The sequence below is a fragment of the Amblyomma americanum genome, chromosome 6 (genome assembly GCF_052857255.1).
Source record: "Amblyomma americanum isolate KBUSLIRL-KWMA chromosome 6, ASM5285725v1, whole genome shotgun sequence".
Classification (NCBI taxonomy): domain Eukaryota; kingdom Metazoa; phylum Arthropoda; class Arachnida; order Ixodida; family Ixodidae; genus Amblyomma; species Amblyomma americanum.
In genome coordinates this window covers 101,248,003-101,272,803 of record NC_135502.1, presented here as the reverse complement: position 1 = coordinate 101,272,803, position 24,801 = coordinate 101,248,003, and the positions used below count along the sequence as shown (strand labels likewise).

The window sequence follows — 24,801 nt, the reverse complement described above, 5'->3', positions numbered from 1 at the left end:
GTGTTGCCATAGTCCAGTCTTATTGCTAACATTTTCATCTATGTGGCCTACTATGCTTCCTGCATTTAATCTCAAGCCTCATTGTTAGCATCCAAGTTTCAAGATGTGGCTTTTATTTTGAGCAACATCATTAGGCTGCTTTAGAACACAAGAATGCCCACCGAGTTCACTACAGGCAATTCGTTATCTCCTAATAATTTATTTATCATGTTCTGGCTCTCCAAACTCTACTTGGCTTACATAAGGCTCCCTTACCACTTCTAATGTTCCTCTACTCATCATAGCCTGTTGGTCCCTTTCAAAGACTATTGGACTTCTTTGTGGTTTCTGCTTACTCTTTTTATGCCTGCAGTTCTTTTTCTGCTTAGGTCCTCAAGCATACACTGCAATTCATACTCGTAGATACTTAACAGCACCATCAACAAATCGGAGCTTGCTTGCTGTCTGTCTCCTACTGCTTATATTTCGCTCCTTCATACTCTCTTTGCTTGTTGCTGCTTTTAAGTTTCCTCCATGACTTTCTGTTTGCTCAATCCTGGCCTTGATATATTTTCTTCTGCTGCTTAGCTTCGAATTATTGGCTATGTATGATGGTCCTGATGGCTCTATATTCTTTAGATGCTCTACCTCTTGCTTTTCAATTGTTCACTTCTTAATTATAGCGGTAAGTTCACCATTGAATACCACACCGCATTTTCCGCCGTCTGGCAGACCTCCGTATGAGAATGTATGCATAAGTTCACCAGTCCTCCTGACTGCTGTGATATGTAATGCCTAATAGCTCCGTAAACAGTACAGCTAGTCCAGCTATGGCTCGAACAGCAAGGTCCAGATATTCTTAGAGCGCTCCACTGCGTCGCAGTTCTGGCCGTCATTTATTTAATAGCTGCTGGAGATTAAGAATCAAACAAATTTAAGCTTTATTTTCGACTAGAATCAGTTTAGCAAAGCAGAGTTGTGGAACTTGAGGCATTATTTGCAGAAAAACAAACATTTGTAGCTTTGACATGCTGTAAACAAGGTTATCTGGAGAAAGCGAGATTGAAGGTTCCTGAGACAGTTAATTATTTGTGGTTTTCTTTTCAATCTGTACACATATGTATTCACCGACATGACAATGGTCATCATTAGTTGCTCGTGGAGCATGCCTAAAGGCTGCTACGCGTGTCCAGTCGGCTTATCCTCACCAGATCTGGTCTGCACCGCTGAATTTTCGTGCTGGACAGCGGAATAAAACCCATTACATTTGAATACTCCCTATACGGTTGTATACATTTACAGTGGTGAAGTGCCTCGTTGACCCATCAGTGTTTATCTGCTTCCTCAATTTGGTGCATTTGTAACTCAGTGGGTATGGTGTACGGCTGCTGACCCGAAAGATGTGGGTTCAACCACGCCGGCGGCGGTCGCATTTCGATGAAGACAAAATGATAGAGGCCCGTATACTGTGTAATGTCAGTGAATTATTGTGCACTGACGTTTCACAGTTCATGGGGTCCAGGTGGTCAAAATTATCCGGAGCCCTCCACTATGACGTTCCTCATAGTCTTAGTCACTTTGGGACGTTAAACCTCACAAGTAAAGTCATAAATTGGACTTTTTTCCGGACGAAAAAATTCCTAATCAAGAGATCAGCTGCTTAATTTGAACTGCTACTGTCTTTCAGTGTACTAACATATATTGCAAACAGCTATGCTAGCATAGTTCCAGTGTAGTCAAAATGTTGCAGCAGCTTATTAGGCATTTTTCAGGGAAGTGCTGCCATATATGCATTTTTCTTAGTGCATCTGTGATAATTTTTTGTGTTTTGCTATTTGTGCTGGACAAGTGTTCCTCTGAAGACTTCATGGGCTTAATGCTATTGCTCACTGCATAGATCCAGGGGCAGGTACATCTGGGCCAACAGACAATAAATGCTGCATGGCCTTCATGTCATCTTTAACACTTTAATCAGATGGGCCTTGTGTGAATTCCGTTCCGAGCTGGAGCGGAATGCTACCATAATTGCTTTCAGCTCACAGGCCTGCTGTGCTGTGCAACCCTTTCTTTTTGTGACATCATCAGTGGAGCTCATGGTAGCTGCTGTTGCTTAGCTTGCCTACATTTTACACATACAAGCACTCCCTTCTGCTAGCATCTGACACTCCTCAAATCACTTATACAAGAAACTGCTCAGCAGCTTTTGCACATAGTTGCTGGCTTTCTGATGAACTTCGTCAGGAACCAGTAGCAATGGGCAGGAGCTGAAGATGCGGTTAAGCTAACCATTATGACCGCCATCGCCACCCGTAACCTGATGCTAACGCTGTAAGAACGTTAAATCTGTGTGATTCTTGCAACGTAAATATCAAACTAAATTTAACACTGTAAACGTTTGATTCTTATTGCAGCAACGTTATGAGATGTTATCTTTGCGTTGTTGGACGTTGCTATAAACGTTACCTCACTGTCAAAAAAAGAGGAAACAGCAACTTTCAGGTAGCATTACTGGGTAACATTTCATACCATTCAGATAACATTACCGCTGCGAATTGCGTTACTTGGGAAGAGAGGGTGCTTTAAATACAAACGTCAAGAATGCACATAAAATATCGTAAAATGTTCTATAGGTTGCTTTGCGGTTCCTTATCCAATCTGACACAGCAATTATTGCAGTCTGCTGGACACCGGACCACGAGAAAGATTATGCTTTAGTTGTATGCACTAAACAATTGCTCATCAGTTAACACTGCTGTATTGTTTATGAGTAACAGAACTGTTGCGGTACTGATCACCGATGACCTACCTGTGCCGGATTTTAAACCATGCCTCAAGGTATTTACATGCTCTTATCCGTTTTGTGTGATCTAACCAGCGGAGCGAGCTCTGCGCGTGATTACAGTACGCATAAATCATTTTGAAAAGCCATGATTTCCCCCTTCCTTCTTTAAGAGTTGCATTCTTTCTGTTTGAAAGCTCCAAGGCCATGCGCAGAATATTCATTCAGCGCTTACCAGACTGAGTTTTTAGCAGGCAGAAAATTTATCGCATTAAAATGAACGACAGCGCAACGACGACGATGCAAGAAAAATACAACACATGTGCACACTACAAACTGTTAATTAGACAGAAAGAAGGCGCATTTGTAATACTCATCTCAAGCATGTCACACAGCGCAATATAGTTCCGAAGCTTTTCAGTGACAGGAAATCAGCATTAAACAAGACAGCACACACGAAGCCACAGGACCCATCTTATCCCCTGCGCACTTCTGATGAATGGTTTTCGAAATCCCACATAAAAAAAAAATTCTTAGCAAAAGGAATAACACATATTAGGAACACCTCTGTAGCCCTGCGAAGAAATTACATTTCATATCTTTGAAGTTGTTTGTGAAGTCATGTACTCACCGCTCTAGATTCCTTCCTTTCATCTTTAGCGTTTGGTGCACTAACGGGTATTGTTGGTTGTGATGTGTTTTGTTGTTAGTCGTTTCCTGGTTTTCCTTTGTCTTTATCCTTTCATGTTTCCGACTGTTTTTGCTTGGAATGTATGACATAGCTTTTACTAAAAACATATTTCATTCCTCTCCGCACTTTCGAAAACCATTTATCAAAAGGTAGCGCTTTATGCGCAGGGGATACGAAGGGTTCTGCGACTATACATGTGTGCTGTCTTGTCTCTTGTTGATTTCCTATAACTAGCTGAGTTCGGAGCGATATTGTGCTGTGTCAGATGCTTGAGCTGAATAAAATAAATTTGTCTCCTTTAGAACAGTTATTGGACTGTTGTTATAAAAACTTAAATTGAAAATTGGTTGTTTGGGAAAAGAAATGGCGCAGTTTATGCCTGACATCTCGGCAGACACCTGAACCGCGCAATAAGGGAAGGGAGGAAGGTCGCTGTTTGTGGCTGTGCAGAGGAAGCTACGAGGGCAAGGCGCAAGGCTTTCACAAGCGCGCTCTTATCATCCTCTCACGAGGTTGGGAGAGAGGCGTTTAAGCTGGCGACGTGAGCTCGTAGCTTTCGCAACATAGCCACAAAACGCGGTCCGCGAATATAGTGTGCGCATGTGTTGTCTTTTCCATGTGCCGTTGTCGTTGCGCCGCCGTTCAATTCATCATGCACCAACTTCCCCCACAACCTATCGTATTAAATATAAAGAGACCGCAACGGAGTTCGATCACTGAAATGAGGAAACTGCGCCACGAAACTTGGCGGACGCGAAGCGGTTGCGGCTCGCGACAGACGCTCGTCGAGCGAGGCGTCAGTAAGGCGGCTCCGAACACTCCGATACGCTCGCCCCTCTTTAACCGGCATAACATCCCCGCATACCACGGAAGGGAGATAACGCCGCGCCTCTTACCGCGCGACGCCGTTGGCAGTCGGCGAAATCAGCGAGTGCAGTAGTGCCGCCTAGCGCAGCCAGCTGTCCTTTTTTGTTATTCTACGTTGCTCTGTTGGTGTGTGCAATCCTCCTTCGTGTCTCACTATGTCGTTTCTCGAGAGAGGGCGCCACGTCCTCGACAATGCCGACTAACGAGAGAGGTCGCTATGTGCTCCGTTGTGTTACAGTGGGCGCCTACTTGTCGCGACATGCCGTCCCTATGGGCTCGTTATGTTTGGTGTGTTGCTGCTGTGGTGGAGTGCAACGAAGTGAGGGCGCGCTTCATCATGCTTATGGTCGTCTTGTGATCCTTTCAGCGATATTTTAATAGGAAGGTTCGGTCATTTTTTGGCCTGTCTAGCTCAGTGGGGCCCTGCAGTAGGCCCACGTGTGCTCCAAATGGCAGTGGCCTCGTCGACGTTAATGTGATCGCCGCGCCGGAAGCCGGCCAGCCATGCCTGCCTTGCGGTGAGCCGTTCCTGAGCTCGACGTGAAGGCGCCTTCGCTGGAGGTGAATGCTCGGTGCAGCGATGGCATGCCGAAGGAAGTAGCTACGATGAAATTCTCGATGCAACTAGAGCTGGCTCGTTGTTAAAGAGCAATTTTGTTTCTCTGAATTTTGGGATGTCTAAGCCTCGCAGTATTTGCTTGCCGTACCAGATGTTGCGTAGGAACAAAGTGAACGAACATGCATAATTGGCTCCTTCACAAAATGAAATCTTGTTTTTGCGCAGTCGTCGTTTTTGTTCAGTAGTGTGAAGCTGATACGAAAGAAATCTTGCATAAAGTGCAAAAAAGAAGGCGGAAAAAGACGCAACATGCTGTGGGCCTGCGTCAAAAATTACTGTCCTCTGTCGAAGTCCATGAAGCTATCGTTTGCCTCGCATATATCAGCACACGTTTTGAATATACTGCACAGGAAGAAGACGCGCTTCTCATATGCTGCCATTATCCGTATTGAGACTGAAGTGCTGCCATGACCACACGAATTACAGCTTGGGACAAATGCTTAAGTGGCACTGCCCATAACTGGCACATCTAGATTCACTTTCTAAAGCCTTGAAGGGCCACTCATCTAGACACGTTTTCGGGTAAGCTATCACCCACGTGGTGCATCACTGCCAGCCTACTCTGGTGGAAGCTCCATGGGTAAGTTGCTCCAGCACTACGCGTTAGTAAAGTTGCGCATAGCTGAGTGTTGCCAAGCTATTCCCGCCTTTTTCTCCTTTCGGCGGCGTATCCGCAGCGGCGGCGAGGCGCGGTCGTTGGTGTGGGCGGACAGTGTTCGCGCCTCTTTAAAGCGAAATATTTACTATCCGTAGCTTGTTCGGCGTCTGTGTCATATGTCCTTGAACCGAGAACCACGGGATGTCGCCGAGCCGTAGCTGTGCTGAAACCGATAGAGAGCGGGAGCTTCGAGAGCAAAGGAAACACGCATAACAGGCCCCCTGCAAATCACTTAATTTGGGAGTGTCAAGGTTCTTCTGGGGCTAAATCACAAGGTATCCGAGACCTTGTCACTTGGGAAGAGCTGATCCGGAGCCACGACTCGGATCAGCAAACACTCATCATCGTCAGGCAGGGACAGTTTACTACAAGACTTTCTCCACGGTCTCCGGTGCTGAGAGCCTGCCGGCTGGGAGGCACCCCCTCCTAATTGCTGCGCCCAGACCGTGAGGCCCCATGATGACGGGAATAAAGTTAATTCATTCCTTCATTCATGGCCCCCTGGGACAGTGGACACCTCAGTCACGCTTTAAGCTACGTGGCGGTAGTGCGCTGCATGCGTTGGCATTGACCACGTTGTGGCAGAAACGTGGCACTGAGGCTGTATTCCTGCCGCATTCATGTGTTCATTGGCGTTGGCATTGGCAAGGTTCTAGACACTGATGATTTTGAGGGAAGGAAGGGCACATAACTGGCTCCCTGGACGCCTTAATTGCGCTTTGAGGTTATGTGGTGAGAGAGATGTGGGCTGCAAGCATTAGCGCTCGCCAACCTCTCGCGACCCACATGGAGCGAACTTGCGCTGCGGATTTTGGGTGGCGTGGCGGAACGCCGACGCACCGCTGCCGTGCTGCACCACAAGCACAGGAAAACGGGCGGCTGCCGCGCGACTGCTGCCGCTAGGATTTTATTGTTGCTAGAACGGTGTAACTCTACATGCTTAGTAAAATGCTGACAAAAAAAAAACTGCCTTGCATTTAGAATTAAGTTATTTAGTCAGTGATGTCAAAAAGGAAGAATTATTCTTTGTGTCGCCTTTCTGAGCCAAAATCGCTGACCTGTTTGAACCTCCCGTGCTTCCTGACGTCAACCGACGCTACTAAGCCTGGCGGTTTTTGAAAATCCTGAAGTAGTAGTATGTAGTAAGTGGTTTATTAAAATAATAATAAAAAGGAATAAATAGAATTTTGGCTAGCCCCGGCAAGCGGAAATGAGCAAAATCCAGAAGCAGTCTCAAAATTTGGCGTGCTTCATAAATGGTTTTTGGGGAAAGGAAATTGCGCAATATCAGTCTCGCGTATCGGCGGACACCGCAGTCAAGCCCTAAGGGAAGGGATAAACGAGGGACTAAAAGAAGTACAGTAGTGGAGGGCTCCGGAATTATTTCGACCTGGGGATCTTTAACGTGCACTGACATCGCACAGCACACGGACGCCTTAGCGTTTCGTCTCCATCGAAACACAGCCGTCGCGGTTAGGTTCGAACCAGGGTACACTGGATCAGCAGACTGAGCGCCCTAGCCACTCAGCCTCCGCGGCGGGTGCGCGTTCCATCGCTAAAATTTTGTGGTGCGGGCATCTTCAGACAGAGCGAAAACTTCGTGCGACTTTTGTTTGCCGTGAACGTGAGGCGCATGCACTGTAGCGGCAACGACGAGTCCGTGGTGAAGAGAGAGGCCCTGATCACCATAGTTTTTTTTTCCTAGAGGGAAAGTTGGCGCCCCGTCTATAGGAGTTTGCATGGAGCTTCCTCGAGGCCACCTCAGCCACCATGGGCGCTCTAAGCGTCATGGGACGGAGAGCTACCTACAGTGGAACCACAACTTTTGGCCAAAAATAATGAAAAAAGAAACGTTGTTTGATAATCAAAAATGGCCTAACATTCAATATCTTGTCTATAAATAGCAAAAAACAAGCAGAAAAGCATTTAAATTAAAACTTTCTCCAAAATAAGGGATGGCTTGCTCTTCTATTGACCAAGTATTGCACAAAATGTTGTTGTTGCTTAAGAGATTTTTTTAATAGCACTGCGGAGAACAGAAACCTTTTATTGGCGTCCTATGCTGTTGCGTTTTCGCTGCTATGGCTTTTGCGCACTACGTTCACGCCAAAATTGTCTGCGCATGGCGCGCGTCTTGGACGGAACGGGGCATCTCAGTAACGCCACTCTGTGTTGCCGAAAAAATCCGACTGTCCCGCACCAAGTAGCTCACCAGCCCATGATGCTTTGAGCGCCCAACACCCTCACATAAACATAAACACACCCAAAACATATAAACACCCTCAAAAAGAAAGCTTCTCGATCTTTGAATAAACTGAACGTACTCTCATGAAAACACTGGGGTTCGTATAAAATTTGTCTGTTACAAATTTATCGCTCTCTAGTACACTGTAGATTAGATTATGGATGCGCAGTTTATAGGTCAGCGAGACCATTGTACCTCTAATGACAGGATACAGTACATAATTTAGGTTTGCGTCTTTCCACTGCTGCATACAGGACGTCACCCGTAAACAGTCCTTATGTAGAAACCAATCAATTATCACTTAAAATCAGAACAGCCGTGCTCACATGCTCGTATATTCTAAATATTCGTTCACTGGAGAAGCGTCTATGTTTATGTTACTGTATTGTTTCAAATTGCCTTTATAGAACACTCTTTAACCACAAACATTAAGCTACTCAGCCACTGCTCTTGCCGTTTAAAGAGATGTCCCAAAACCTCAGCCAACCAGACTTATTACCAAGCATTGCTCGTAGACAAGATACACTCACGGTACAATTCCCGCAACCTGCGATTTCGCTCTTACACAGCTCCGTAAGAAACAAACTCCACAACAACATATCGTCCAAGAATCCCAGTAACACTCGAAAAAAAATACAAAAGTTTTACGCACTTTAAACTCTTGATTCGAAAAAAGATGTTTACGTAGGAAGCGCAGTGGTGCGATGGAATTCGGAGGGCACAGTATAACTTCCACAGTGCGCATCCATCTTCACTACAGAATGTTACGTAGTCTGTGTGGCCGTAGCATAAATTGGCAGTGGTTTAGCTCTGGTCAAATGTGGAGTGACGCGACAGCTACAGCTGGCCGACTGGAACTTTCTCAGTTCAGTTGCAAAGTCAGTCTTTCGGCGCTCCGTTTCGCTGGGCGTTCCTTCATCCTCGTCCCACTTGACACGGCGCATGCGCACAGCTGTGGCAGCTCGGTTTCGCCGGCGCGCCGCCAGCAGCAGCATCCGCTCGGCACCACGTGGCTGCTCACGTAACCAAACACGTGACGAACCACGGGATCAGCCACGGTGCCGCACCGCCGGCAGCTGCTCCGAACCACATGACCATGTTACGTTTCGCCTACGACGCGCGGTATAGCCGGCGCGGATGCAACGGACGCCGGGGCTTCGTTCAAAGTGGCGGTGATTTTGGGCCCGTTCAGTGCTGCCGCAACGCCTCCCGCCAAGCGCGTCCAGGTAGGTTTCAATGCCACGTGTCTTCGTGTGTGCGTGTGTGTGTGTGTGTGCATGTTGGTGCCCACGCTTGTCAAAGCGCGGCAGCCGGGGAGAGGAGCTCCCCAACTGGGAGGCGAGGAGGTCTGACCGGCGCCGGCCCGGCGGACGCGTCACGTCACGTTTCAACATGTCCGTGCGTCGCCGTCTCGTGCGCCTCATCCCGAGCCGTTCCTTCTTGCCCTCGACTCCGACGGTATAAAAGAAGCTGCCCCGGACGCCAAGATGAGGCTTCCATTTCTTCCGTCGAGTAACGTGGTCGCCCTGACCGGCTGCTCTCTTGCGATGCTAGAATAAACAAGTTGTTCTGTTGGCAGTCGACTCATCCTTTGCCAGGACCTTCGGATGTTTCCAGCTGTGCCCCAGGCCGCCAGGCCAACGCTACCCTTGGGGCTTGCAACCCATTTGCAACAACTGGTTGCCAGCGGTGAGATCGCGACAACGGAGGCCAGCAGCGAAGATATGCGGTCGACTGTATGCTGAGCAGCACAACGACCATCCGGGAGCAGTGCAACGAGCCCTGTGTGATGACTGGTTGCCTGCAGCGGAACGACTGCGCTGAATTCTTGGCTGCGAGGTTTGGTGAGTGCGGGACTTTCTTCTTCTGAGTTTTGCCAGGCTTTTGTTAGTGTCAGAAACAGAGCTGGTAATTGTGGTTGTCGTTGCTGCCGGCTTAGTTTGCGGCAAGACAATAGTAGGCAGTAGAGAAAGCAGCATTCGGAGCAGCCATGGATTTGAAGTCGTTGCGCAAACCGAAATTGCTGGAGCTTGCAAGAGAGTTGGGTCTGGATGTCTCAGACAAACTCAGAAAACCAGAACTGCTAAGGGCTATTCTTGAGTTGGAGGCTGAGGATGACGAGCTGTCGGAATGCCTTGAGACCATTGAGGAGAGGGAGCAAAAAGAGAAAGACGAGCGCGAACGTAGAGAGCAAAAAGAGAAAGACGAGCGCGAACGTAAAGAGCAAAAAGAGAAAGACGAGCGCGAACGTAAAGAGCAAAAAGAGAAAGACGAGCGCGAACGTAAAGAACAAAAAAAGAAAGAAGAGCGCGACCGTCAGCACGCTTTGGAAATGAAGCGTCTCGAGGTAGAGATGGAACGCGCTCGTAATGGAAGTCAGGCACACGGTGCAGGAGAACGAGTATCGTTCAAAATGACTGACCTGATGCGGCCGTGTAAGCTTGGAGAGGACATTGGTTTGTTCCTGGTTAACTTTGAGCGAACGTGCGAGAAGCAGGGGTTCTCTCGGGAAACGTGGCCACAGCGCTTGCTCACTTTGTTACCCGGCGAGGCGGCCGACGTAGTCGCTCGCTTGAAGAGAGAGGAGGCAGAGGATTTCGACCAAGTGAAATCGAGTCTGCTAAAAAAGTACAGGCTGTCAGCGGAGGCGTTCCGTCGGAAGTTTCGGGAAAATGAAAAAGGCAGAAGTGAGTCATATACAGAGTTTGCCTACAGGCTTATGTCAAACATGCAGGAGTGGCTCAAAGAAGAGAAAGCGTTTGGTGACCACGAGAAAATTCTGCAGTGTTTCGGACTGGAACAGTTTTATAGTCGGTTACCTGAGAACGTGCGGTACTGGGTCTTGGATAGGCCAGACGTTAGTACAGTGGCTAAAGCCGCCGAGCTAGCCGAGGAGTTTGTGACGCGTCGGGCTCGCGGAGCTAAGGACGGTCAAAAGGGTGAATTTGGCTCCAAGTCTGAGAGGCCGAAGTTCACACCCATGAGAGCAAGGGGGGACACACGTAGTGCGGATGCGAGTGAAAGCAGTCCGACCGAACTTAAGGAGACGGCGGCAGCCGAAGCCGAACGCAGAAAGCGGTTCGAGACGAGGCAAGCGCGCGTGTGTTATACGTGCCAGAAGCCGGGTCGCTTTTCGGCGCAGTGTCCAGAAACAAAAACAAAAGTCGTGTTTTTGTGATTATGCAGCGCTGACGAGAACATGAAGCTTCTCGAGCCTTACATGCGAGACTTCCTCGTGAACGGGAAAGGGTGCCGAGTGCTTCGTGATTCCGCAGCTACAATGGATGTAGTTCACCCCTCTAGAACCCGATATGTTCACGGGCGAGTGCGCATGGATCAAGCAAGCCGTGGAAGCTCATAGCGTGTGTCTGCCCGTAGCAAAAGTGCTGATTGAAGGACCTTTCGGAGCAATTGAGACGGAGGCCGCAGGGTCATCTATGCTGCCCCCCCCCCCAGTACCCGTACCTATTTTCGAACAGGTCCGATCACCTCCTGCGCGAGAAGGGGCTTTTGTTTGGTGAGGCTAGCGTGCAGGCCTTAACCAGATCGAGAGTTCGGGAGCTCGCTGCAAAGGCGGTAGTTGCGGGGCCGACGTTGTCGAACAATGAGAAAGGGTCGGAGGCGCAGCAAGCTGATATTCAGAGCACGTCCGAACTGAATAAAATTGAGCCTGTAGCGTTGAAGGCACCAGGTACTGGAGAGGAAATGCCCGACACGGGAAAGTTAGAAGAGCTATCTGCAGATTTGCTCATCGCGCCTACGTCAGATGGACTTAATAAGTTGCTAAAAGTCAGCCGGTCGGCTTTGATAGCCGAGCAAAAAAAGGATGGCAGCCTAGAAAACATGCGCTGCAATGTCAAGGAAGGTATCGCCAAGAAAAATGCTCGTTTTGTGGAAAGAGGTGGGGTCCTGTACCGGAAGTATCTAGACCGCAGGGGAGTGGAGTTCGATCAGCTGATCGTGCCTCAGTGCTACCGTCAGGTTCTGTTGTGCTTGTCGCATGGCGGTTCGTGGTCCGGACACCTAGGAGTTAAGAAGACTAAGGACCGTCTCTTGCAAGAGTACTATTGGCCAGGGTGTTTTCGTGACGCAGAACACTTTGTGAGGACATGTGACACCTGTCAGCGGGTTGGCAAACCAGGGGACAAATCGAGGGCGCCGTTGAAGTTGGTACCTATCATTACGGAACCTTTTGGGCGGCTCGTTATGGATACAGTGGGACCTCTGCCGGTAACAGCCACGGGGTACAGACACATTTTGACTGTGATCTGCCCAGCGACAAAGCTCCCTGAAGCAGTGCCGCTTAAAGAACTCAGCTCAGTTGAGATAGTCAATGCACTACTGTCCATATTTGCGCGAGTTGGTTTTCCTGCGGAAATCCAGTCAGATCAGGGCACAGTGTTTACTAGCGCTTTGACGACAGCCTTTCTCGAAAGGTGTGGGGTAAAGCTGTTACACTGCTCAGTGTACCACCCACAGTCGAATTCCGTTGAGAAGCTCCACTCCGTCATGAAGCGCGTGTTGAGAGCATTGTGTTTTGAACAACAAAGTGATTGGGAGCTGTGTCTGCCTGGTGTGATGTTTGCATTAAAGACCGCGCCGCATGCGGCTACGGGGTTTTCGCCAGCTGAGCTGGTGTACGGTCGCTCGCTGCGGTCTCCGCTTCGCATGCTTCGAGACTCGTGGGAAGGCAGGGGCGACGACCCAGTCGTGGTCGAGTACGTGCTCAGGCTCCTCGAACGCTTAAGAAGGGCACAGGAGTTGTCAGGTGAAGCAATGGCAAAGGCCCAGCAGAGGGCCAAGGTTTATTATGATCGGACAGCCAGGGCCCGTTGTTTTGAGGTGGGCGATGAGGTAATGATATTGCGCACATCGCTAAAAAACAAACTCGACGTGCAGTGGGAGGGCCCAGCACGGATTGTTCAGAAACTGTCGGACGTTAACTACGTGGTGAGTCTGCCAGGAAAACGGAAAGCACTGCAAGTTTACCACTGTAATCTGCTCAAACCCTATAGACAACGGGAAGCAGTGGTGTGTATGATGGTAAACGTTCCCGAAGAGCTTCCGGTCGAGCTTCCGGGACTAGGCTCAGTGACGAACAGGGAAGACACCGATCAGGTCATTAGTGACTTAATCAGTAAAGCACCGCTGTCGCCTGAGCAGAAAACCGAACTACACCAACTCTTACAAGAGTTTCAAGGTCAGTTCTCTGAGAGGCCTGGTAGGACTTCTGTCCTTACTCATGAAATAGAACTTACCTCCCCAGAGCCAGTACGATCCAAGGCGTACCGGGTGTCACCCCGCCAGCGCGATATTATGGAGGCTGAGGTAAAGGAAATGCTACAGCTCGGTGTTATTGAGGCGGGTGAGAGTGATTATACCTCCCCTTTGATTTTAGTTGAGGTACCGGGCAAGGTACCTCGTCCTTGCGTCGACTACCGCAGGCTTAATTCCATCACTAAGGATCAAATTTATCCGATCCCTAACATCGAGGAGCGCCTTGAGAAAGTTAGTAGCGCTCAGTTTATTTCCACCCTAGATCTTGTCAGGGGTTATTGGCAGGTTCCACTTACAGAAGAGGCTAGTAGGTATGCGGCGTTCATTTCACCAATGGGAACATTCCGTCCTAAAGTTTTAAGTTTTGGTTTGAAGAACGCGCCATACTGCTTTTCAAGCCTCATGGACAAAGTGTTGCGGGGACAGGAAGAATTCGCTTTATCGTATTTAGACGACGTAGCGATATTCTCCGCATCCTGGTCTGAGCATATGGCACACTTGCGGGCAGTGCTAACCCGCCTGCGCGAAGCGGGCTTGACAGTCAAGGCTCCCAAGTGCCAATTAGCACAGGCCGAGGTTGTCTACCTCGGTCACGTGATTGGACAGGGTCGTCGCCGCCCCTCTGAAATAAAGGTGGCCGCTGTGCGAGACTTCCCGCAACCGCGCACGAAGACCGATATTCGGTCGTTCTTAGGTGTCGCCGGCTACTATCAGAGGTACATCCCCAGGTACTCCGATATCGCGGCTCCCCTGACGGATGCTCTAAGAAAAACAGAGCCCCAAACAGTCGTCTGGGGCGAGACAAAGGAAAGAGCTTTTAGCGCCCTAAAGAGCGCCCTAACAAGCCAGCCTGTGCTTTTATCGCCAGACTACACAAAAGGGTTCGTTGTTCAGTGCGATGCTAGTGAGCGAGGCATGGGCGTTGTACTGTGCCAACGGGAAAATGGAGAAGTGGAACACCCCGTCCTGTATGCTAGTCGTAAGCTGACCTGTCGTGAGCAGGCGTACAGCACCACCGAGAAAGAGTGTGCGTGTCTCGTGTGGGCCGTTCAGAAATTGTCATGCTACCTAGCCGGCTCGAGGTTTATCATTGAGACGGATCACTGCCCTCTCCAATGGCTGCAGACCATCTCTCCCAAAAATGGCCGCCTCCTGCGCTGGAGCCTCGCTTTGCAACAATATTCCTTTGAGGTGCGTTACAAAAAGGGGAGTCTCAACGGTAACGCCGATGGCTTAAGTCGAGGCCCCTAACGTAGGAATCCGCCTCAAAGTTGTTTGTTACGGATGTTTTCTTCCTGAGGCAGGATTTTTAACATATTGCTTTTGTTTAGTGTTTCAAAGTGATGACGTGCTTTCTAGTGCAATTTTCCCATTTGTGGACGCGTTCTGAGTGCTGCTTGACTACTGTAAGGAACTAGGCAGTAGTATAAAAGGGGAAAGAGCCTGGCAGAGCTTATTGAGGGTTGTCTCGTGCTTGCTGACTGAGCGGTTGCGTTTCGGCGTAGTTCTAACGCTTGCTGGGAACGAGAACAAAAATGGCAACTCTCCCGAAGTCACTTTGCAGTGTCCTGGGTGAACCTGAACCTGAGAACGAGGCCTTCTCTGTGCGCTGCGCTCAAGCAACGCCGAGGGACGGCCGATTTCGATTACGAGCATCATCGAGCGACATCCCTCCGGACAGCGGATGCAGTCCCCTAACCATCGGGATCTCCTCCCGGCGGGGCGGTCTGTTACGTTTCGCCTACGACGCGCGGTATAGTCGGCGCGGATGCAACGGACGCCGGGGCTTCGTTCAAAGTGGCGGTGATTTTGGGCCCGTTCAGTGCTGCCGCCCCGCCTCCCGCCAAGCGCGTCCAGGCAGGTTTCAATGCCACGTGTCTATGTGTGTGTGTGTGTGTGTGTGTGTGTGTGTGTGTGTGTGTGTGTGTGTGTGTGTGTGTGTGTGTGTGTGTGTGTGTGTGTGTGTGTGTGTGTGTGTGTGTGTGTTGGTGCCCACGCTTGTCAAAGCGCGGCAGCCGGGGAGAGGAGCTCCCCAACTGGGAAGCGAGGAGGTCTGACCGGCGCCGGCCCGGCGGACGCGTCACGTCACGTTTCAACATGTCCGTGCGTCGCCGTCTCGTGCGCCTCATCCCGAGCCGTTCCTTCTTGCCCTCGACTCCGAGGGTATAAAAGCAGCTGCCCCGGACGCCAAGATGAGGCTTCGATTTCTTCCGTCGAGTAACGTGGTCGCCCTGACCGGCTGCTCTCTTGCGATGCTAGAATAAACAAGTTGTTCTGTTGGCAGTCGACTCATCCTTTGCCAGGACCTTCGGATGTTTCCAGCTGTGCCCCAGGCCGCCAGGCCAACGCTACCCTTGGGGCTTGCAACCCATTTGCAACAACCAACCCATAACAGCGTGGCGGCGCAGCCACAGGGCAGCCCGCAGCCACAGGGTGGCGGCGCCGCCACGCTGAAGGCTCGAAATGCTACCGTAATGTAGCTATCGCTACAAAAATAGTAAACGATAACCTCACAAACAGTATGATTTACAGACTCCCTAAGCGTACTTTCGCCTCTCCACCCTAGAAATGCATTCACTCCTATACTTGGTGTCGCCATACAAGATATAATGACAACCACAGCTCGAGGATATAACTCAGCTGGGTCTCAAGTAATGTCGGAATAAAAGGCAACGAGAGAGCAGATTTGTTGCTTGCAGAGCAGAAAGATTGCTTGAAGTTAGTACAGCAGAAATTAAGGAAAAAAATGGCAGTCGGCTTGGAACAACATATTAAAAAATAAACTACACTTGGTGAAGCCGGTTTTAGGTGAATGGAAGCCATGTGTGCACCAGGAATGTTTCATGGAAGTGATTCTCTGCTGTCTCCTAATAGGCTACAAACACATACACACAACTTCCTGCTAACAAACAAGACAGACCTGTTTGTGAAAAATGTGGAGATCAACTTACAGTTAACACACATTTTATTCCCTTGCGCGAAACTGGAAAAACTAAGAAAGGAGTATTTTACTGAATTTGTCATGAATGCGTTCCTTTTCATCCGACACTGCAATTCTTAACATATCTTGTTTTTAGCTTTTTAAAATGAGCAGGCATTCTTGAAAAACTAAACTTTGATCCTGTGGTCCCGTTTACAATACAATATACCTCTGCAACTTTCTCAATCCTGAGAAGGCTGAGGTTTTTTATTTGATTGGTTAGGAGCCTCGAGATCCTTGCCCAGCCAATGATAGGTGCTGAGGCTACTTTACCTTCTTTAAGGCTTTTACCATTAGCCATTTTTAAATCTCATTTCCTCTGTTATTACTAGATAGTACAAACCTTTTAGGCTCTACACCGCATATCACTTTCCACATGTTTATAAAGCTCCCAAGAAAACTTCCTACACCTTGTGCTTGGTGCATGATGACCTTAGCTGAGTTGAGTTGAGGTGTTGAATGCTACAGGTGGGGTTAGGCTTGCTTTATCTGCCGGCAATTGCTCCACCGTAGCGTCCCTTATATATTAATAATGTCCTAAAGCCTGTCGCATCTACCCCGCTATGCGCACAGTCTCTTATAGCACACATTCTCTCCCGCAGTCACCATCTATGCACACAATCAATCCACACAGTCCACATCACAGTCGACTCCAGAAGTCACCATCTATGCACATATTCAGTACTCATAGTCGAACATAGGCCATTGTAGTGCCACAATACATACACACATTCACTCACATTATAATGTAGTGCGCTCCAGGAGACACCATCTACGCACACATTCAATCACAGTAGGTTTTAAGGTCGTGGTCGCCTCCGCACCGCTTACAGCGTCGATCCTTTGTGCAAACTTTGGCATCCGTTGGCATCTAAACACCGTGGGGGAGCTTCAGTGAAATCTGCAACTGCGTGTTTTGTGAATCCCAGATCAATTTTTTCGGGGTGCTCTGAGTTGGGAGCGAATGCCAACAGGAGAGAGTTGATATGTTTCGCAGCCCATTTTTTTCCTGGAGACTCCACACGACGCACAAGTCATTTCACGTGCAGAACACCTTGTGGTTTCAGATAATCAAGTAGGTCGCGTTCTGAATACCACTTTGGTACACCCTTAATAATAACGGTGTTCTTCATGTAGGAATGGGGCAACCGCACGTTAACTTTGATGCCAAAAATTTGAGAGCTCTGTAGGAGCTTGTCAACCTGCTCTTCCGTCGAGATATCCAGCTGAAGAGGCCCGCGTGCATGGTAACCGACTACGAATCGGAGCTGATCCCAGCAGTGATTGAATGGCCGCGAAAAGTAAGATGGGATTCTTCTCTCTTAAATCAACCCCTTTCTCTGTGGGCTCAACCACTACCGGAATCCCGACCGTTCGTTGCTTGCGATGTCTCACCAACATGAAGCCCTCGTCCACGTCAGCCATATTGGCCACTGTCTCGTCACCGTCTACGATCATTGACTCATCCCCGCTAAGCGATGAGGTCTCGCTGGACGGGTGGTCGTCTTCATGTTCTGGTCGCTCCACAGCCTGGGAAGCAATGACCGCCTCTTTCGAGCCAGCCTCCTTAAATTGGCATGGTCCCTTTAGGCTTGCTGGCACCGGAGCAGCCGTACTCTTCTCATAGGCACAGTACTGCCTTGAAGATGCTGCCGTCCTCGAATATTAAAATAAAACTAGGTAAATTAGGCAAAATTAGGAAAAGAAACATAACTGAGGCGACAGTAGACCGAACAACGTCTTCCTCTTCCTCCTCCGATGGCCCAAGCTGCCTATGTGCCATTAAGCACAACTCAATTCGTTGTGTATAAAATCAATTCTCTGTCGCTTTATCGCATGAGGTGAATCCGGCGAAGACCAACGGGCAGTCTGCTATCTTCTGTCAGTGCGTTGTCCGCTGGCTGGCATTTGGGGGGCAGAAGTGCGGCACAGCGCAGGGCAAGCGTACGTATATGTAATGGTGCAAGTTTCGATACTGAAGCAGCCAGCCTCGCACTCTTCACCCCAGCCCACCCTCGAATGGAGACTGCAAAAACATGGTCACGGAAATGAGTGGCTGATGAATAATGTGGGGTCAGGTGATTCCTAAAAAATGTGCCCTCCTCTATTCTAGTGGTCGTGGTTGAGACCAGTATGGACGTGCGAAGCTGGAACTTTAGATCTTTATTATTGTAAACGATATTTTCTTTATCACTAGAGGTTAAAGTCTCATGTTGGCACTCGAAAGATAAGACTTTCGTTAAAACGAAAAAAAAGACAGTGATTCAATGGATAGGTAGGGTTCAGTAGATTGATGCCGAGGGGCAAGGTGGCGTCTCTAGCACGTAATTGGAGCCATAAATAGGGCATCACGGCTCCAAATACCAAAATGATGCTGATCATTACCATTTACTATGCTGAACCGTTCCGCGCTAATGTGTGTTTCTGTAGCGATAGCTACACTACGCCACCCACTTCGCGAGGTCAGCGCGGCTGCGCGCTGAGCCGTGGCACCACCGCTCCGCCAGCAGTGCGCATGCGCGGAGTGACGTCATAGCCCCCAGCTAGTGAGCGCGCCTCGCCGCTGCGCCGACGGCGGAGCAAACGCCGCCCGCCTCGTCAGTGGTGTGCATGCGCAAAGTGACGCCAGCACACGCAACTAGTGCGCGCCGCGCGCTTACATTGCGCTAGCATTTCGAGCCTTCAGCGTGGCGGTGGCGCGGCACGCCGGCGAAACCGATGGGGGAGGTGTAGAGAGGGGGAGAGAGTGAATCCACGTCCAGCGACGAAGATGAAGGAATGCCCAGCGAAACGCAGCGGCGAAAGACTGATTTTGCAATTCGTCTGAGCGAGTTCCACTCGGCCAGCTCCAGCTGTCGCGTCACTCCAGGTTTGACCAGAGCTAAACCACAGCCATTTATTTTAGTTTTGGGGTATATGTTCATACTAGTTTGGCTAACAAACGTTCAGCATTGCTTTTATGCGACCCATTGCAACGGCATATTACGAGATATTACATCGCTTGCAGCTCACTCTTTGGCTTTAATTTGATAATTATGTTGGAAAAGACCATCTCGTTGCGTTTGTTAGCAATTCATTTAGTTCCGCGAAAATAAAATAAAATTGATCGCATTTTTATCATGTACTAAATTACTTACCAATGTATCTTTTGACAGCACACTTCAATTGTTTTTTCTGAAGAGGGCCTATAGCTGCTGCTCATACAATGTGGGGCAAGCCCAGCCTGCCATTTCGGAATAGACGTATGTGCTAAACACTGCCTCCATGGTGCGACGTCAGGCCAGCAGAGAAAGTTGGGTGACGTTTGCATGCTTAGGAGCATTTCCCCGTGATATACCTTGATGCATGGTATCCATTAAAACAAAGTGTTTGAAAATGCGTCGCTGCGTCAGTGTCCCATGAGCATGGCGTTTGATTTTGTGGCAAGAAAGCATGTATACTTTCAAGCATTTCTCTTTGGACGGCCTTTGCCAGGTGCTTGCTGTGAAAGTCAGCTAAGGTGCAAAATTTTGCGCACGTCTTTTTTGTAGCACTTGCTGTTTCTTTTGGCTACAAACTTCTGCCAAGCATTTCTTCTCTCATAGATTCCTTCTCACTTGAGGCATCCCTAATGATCTTTGCAGCACTTTGGCTTGATTTCGGAAATTAATCTTTTCTAGCAAAAAAAAAGGGGCTGCTCGAAATTTATGCTTTCTTCTCTACCACACATGATAAAAAAGCGGTCACTGGAGGGTCTTATTTCTGATTACGCTGCATTACAACTTTCTTATACCATGCCAGCATCACTGTGAAGAAATGAGAGGGGATCTACATGGCAAGTCCGAGTCAGAATATCTTATCTCGAAGCCTTAATTAATCCTGCCTTTGCCGATGATGAAATTTGAAGCAAAGAAATGCGGTTAGAGCATCATTAGAATACGGTAAAATTTGCTGCTAAAGCTTATTTCCCGCAGACCAGCCGTGATGGCTCAGTGGTTGAAGCTACGGGATCAATTCCAGCTGGTGTGCCATCATTTAAATGAAGCTGACACAATGCTCGACTTATCAGCAAGATGTGCTGCAGAGTAAGGTCGAGCGCCTGCCTTGTACTCTTTATCCATGCGACCGGCAGAAAAGAGTTCCTGGCGGAGGTAGCAGACAATTAATATTGTAGCGCAAAATTAAGGCACCAGCTCTGTTTACTATGCAGGCAGATTTTCATGAACTGTACGCATGTTTGGCGGATGTTCCTGGTCTACCTTTATAGTGAGTACCATTAACAGTCTTTATAACACCTCGCAAGCCCTCGTAGTAGCATTGGTACATAGAGGATGTTTGGTATATGAAACTTAGGCATTTGTTTTATCACAAATCCCAATGCTTACCGCATGCTTCTGTATGTATATATAAATCAGTAGATTTCGCCCTGAAATAACTCGCACATGATTAAAGAAATCAGTTAAAATGGCATGTAAAATTTTAAATCATCATACAGGCACAGGTTATGAAACACACACTATCTATCTTTGCTATTTCACGTTTCTGAGGTACGCTTATCTTATCTAATCATTAAATTCAGATATTCATTTGGCTGCCGTCTCCATCATGCTTTATTTCGATAATGCAGTTCGCATTCAGCCTGTATGTTTTTTTTTCTGGTAGGCTTTCGATCGCAGATGATGGACTTGCATTGAATCATTAGTCATGCAAGATTCATTCTGAAATGCTGGTGGTGTTTGAGTTGGAACTTATATCTCGCAATGCCAGGTACCTAAGTGCACTAAGAACTAGCACAGTTTTCCTCGCCTTGACTTTTGCTTTTTGTTGATTATACTGTACTATTAAAATTGTGGAAAATTTTTTGCCCCTTTTGCTGTCTGTCACCTATTTGTTAGCTCCCAGATGGTAGACTGCTTGAGTTCAGTGGTGACAAACTCCATATATTATAGCATGATTTACTCAGCAATTGGAGGCCGTACTTCTGTTTTCTTGTTTACATAACTGGAGTGATGTTCAGGACAAGACAAAATACCTTTTATCGCCTTGTTTAGCATGATGCCATAACCATATTTAATGAACCTTGGAAGAGCTGCTTGGTAACGCAGTAAAGCTTAATGTCTGCCACAAAACATTGTTTTCAAATATTGGGGTATTAATCTGCTTTAAAATCATGACCTTCCGTTTTTATTCCATTTTCAGGGTTCCAGCCATGATGGACTACGAAATAGAAATTACAGGATCAACTGGGGCCGTGAAGAGCCGGTGGTTTTTCTTTGGAGAGTTGCTTGGTCCTTAGACATCGTTGTAGAGTGCAGATGGGCCATGGTTCTGGCTCTAAACAGAAGATTGCAGTTTTTGCAGTTGGGGCTTAAGTGTATACAGATTCATGAAAGGCTTTCTAGCGATAACATTCTGGTTAGCTTCTGAGCTGAACCGTATGTAATGTAACAGTGGCTCAGTGGTTATGACGCTCGGCTGCTGACCCGAAAGACGCGGGTTCGATCCAGGCCGCCGCGGTCGAATTTCGATGGAGGCATAATTCTAGAGGCCTGTGTGCTGTGCGATGTCAGTACACGTTAAAGAACCCCACTGGTCGAAATTTCCGGAGCCCTTCACTATGGCGTCCCTCATAGCCTGAGTTGCTTTGGGACGTTACACCTCCATAAACCAAACCGAACCAAATGTAACAGCAGAGTTGCACAAAAGAGAAACATAGGGTATATTATACCTAACTTGGGAAACAGGAAACCAGTTTAGGTATTGGTTTCAAAGAAGTTAGGTTTGGAAGTAAGGAGAGCGAGCTAGGATGAAAATAAACTTTTCAGGTGACGAAAACCGGGCTTCTCGAAATTGAAGTTTCTTTCTTAGCATAGCATAAGTGAAAGCGCTCACTGGATGGTCATATTCCACATTATCATGCAGTACAACGGTTTTCTGCCATGCTGGCAGCACTGAAAGGAAGAGAAATGTTTTAAAAGGCAAGTCGTCCAACACTGCATATATTTCAAAACCATATTGCCGCCTTTAGAGTCATAGTTTGGAAGTAAAAAAATAAGGCTAGGGCATCACGTGGAGACGGTGAAAACTTGCTACCAACTTGCACCCTCTATGGTGGCTCAATGGCTTTGGAGTTCGTCTACTGGGCTCGAAGTCGTGGGTTCAATGCCGGCAGCAGTGACCTAATTTATATGATGCTGATATACACGAACCCTCATGTGCAGTGCAATGCCAGCACAGTTGAAAGATCCCAGGGCCTAGTGTAATACAAAACTCATCACTATAGCAACCCTCGTTAGCCCATGTGTCACCTCCTTGTGTTAAACACCATAATAATTACTATCTCTTTGGGGCTGCTCTCTTCCACGGATTTTAACAGCGTTATCAAAATTGACGCAAGGAATTACCAGCACTGCAATGAGGCAGAGATTGAGCAGTCAGGAACTTCACTTCATCTCATAATAATATATTTAGGATGATAATTCTTCTAATGCCCTATCGTCTAGGCTTTGTCTGATTTTGTTTTCTCCTCAGTGTCGGGAACTACAAGTTTTCACTCTCTGCCGTTTTACAGAGTCGATTCATATAAGATGTAAAGGACAGCAGCTTAAAACTGTTCTTATGAATAAAGTTGGAAAGCTTTTCTTTCTTCCAGTGAAAAGTCAGCATATTTTTGGCTTTGATGGTCAGTGAGACACAACGCCCTAGTGTCATTGTGTGGCCATTCTTTATTTCCGCTTATGGTTTGTTTTTCTTTTCCTGCAATGAGACTAAGTAGCAGGAATCATTGCTGTATCATTCATTTGCAAGCGTTTGGAAACAAAGGTAGAAATGAATGCAAAATGAATCGAGTAAAACAGCATTGAACATCTGGCAATGATTTTCACGGCGCAATAAAGTCGCTGTGCGCTGACATCATTAAAGCCCCGCACACAGGGTATGAAGAATGAATAAGTTTATATTATCGTTCGTCCTCTCTCATAGATTCTGAGCTGTTGCTTTTCTCTCGCCCTCTGCAAGGGTAAAGAGCATGATGAGGAACCCTCTTCTTGCTGTCAACCACCATGGACAAAATAAATCACTAAAAACTCGGGGCAATTTTCAAATTATTGGACTGTTTGCTTATGGGATGTGTATCAGTGCCCAGGATGTCTCGTCTCCTCCTTGTGCCGTGTAGATACGCTGCTTTCTGCCGTGTTTACATGCAGCGATGCCTGGTAGAAGAGGATTTACTAGAGAAATGAGGCAATTATATGGTAATATTTATACAGCAGAAACACTTTGCAATGCATTCGAGGTTTCCAATGCGGGCCATTCTTTCAGCCTCGTGTCTGCTACCATGTTTGCCTTTTTTGCAGTCTTCATGCCGGTGTGATGTACTCGGACATGCCTATTACTCCAGGCTGTTGTTACCTTTGACTCCAGAAAACAAATATTTCCATGCTGTCCGGGAAGCTGCCGGTTAAGTCCATCATGGGAACATCTTAATTTCTGTTAAAAAAAAATTGCCGCACTGAGTGTGCTGAAAACCGAATGTTTTTGATGTGTGCCGACCTTTTGCCGGTGACTGGTGGCTTATCTTTGGGTGATTGTTTAAATATCAGCGATGGAAACCCAGATGAGTCCCTTTTATCAGTGAGCTGAAATGGAGCGGCTGCACAGGTTCAGCATGATGAATAAAAAGCGCAAAACGGAATGACGAATAAAACAGCTGGAATAAACAATGATACATGGGTATGGAGCTACAATTCATGAGAGCTCTTTTTTGTTGCTCGTTAATGCTTAGGTAGTTAAAGAATGCTTATGGATCAGCAGAAATGCAGGCTTTGAGGCTAGGCTGACGAACGCATGACATTAGTGTTAACATTACAGATATCACACTCGCAAAGTCTCGCGAGAAATCAGTGCTTCGAGCTGCCACCATTTCTAAGGCTTAGTTGCCATGGCGTTTGGCTTCTGAGCGTGGCGTAATTAACTATGTTCCCAGCGATCTCGTTTGAAGCAGGCAAAACTATAGGACGTGTTTGCTGTGATATATCATGCACAATAAATAATTCAGGGTGGTGGGAGCAGCCTTAGATTCCTCCACTGTGATGTCTATTAGTGGTCACACCTATACTAGTTATTGTCACGTCAAAATACATACATCACGGCTCATTTTGCAAGATCTCCACGCTGCAAAGTGTAAAACAGTATTCTGCACTGTCCGCCGGTTCAAAGCGGTCCCAGGATGGATGCATAAAGTAAACTACGTGGCAGCAGGTCCGCAAAGAACATTACTGTTAGCAGTCGTACCATGTCCAGCTTATCGTGAAATGTCCTTCAATCTGTCGTTGTGTTTGTAAAATGGTAAAGCACACGCACCTGTCTGGATTGGAATAACGTGCCTTCATTGCCAAACTTTGCGAATTTTAACACTAAATCGGAGCTTCTTCACCTCAGGCATTCAACGTGGAGAAGTTGTCCTGCTTTGCTTGTCCTCTTCTACGATGCCCATGAATCGGCTCATTCGAAGCGTTGGTATCCCATTAATTGGGCTTACATATCCAGAACTAATGTGTCAGCGACCTTGCATTTGTTACCGCCATTGTGCTTCAGGTGATGAAAAGGGAAGGAAGCATAACCGATCCCTTCCTTTGTATTTGCATCTCCTCTATAGAGAGGACCAATGCCACACTACATGTTGCTCAACTTCGCCAGCAAGAAGACCTGTCGAGCAAGGCTGAGCTC

General features: G+C 47.7%; 1 protein-coding gene across 1 annotated transcript in view; it reads left to right on the top strand.

The window, feature by feature from the left end:
• The first annotated feature begins 4,566 nt into the window (after window positions 1-4,566).
• The window catches only part of LOC144093941 (uncharacterized), a 38,453-nt gene continuing 18,218 nt past the window's right edge, over window positions 4,567-24,801 (top strand). Inside the window, exon 1 of the mRNA XM_077627702.1 lies at window positions 4,567-5,515. Coding sequence (XP_077483828.1) covers window positions 5,512-5,515 — 4 coding nt within the window. The 5' untranslated portion in view covers window positions 4,567-5,511. The remainder of the gene's footprint in view (window positions 5,516-24,801) is intronic.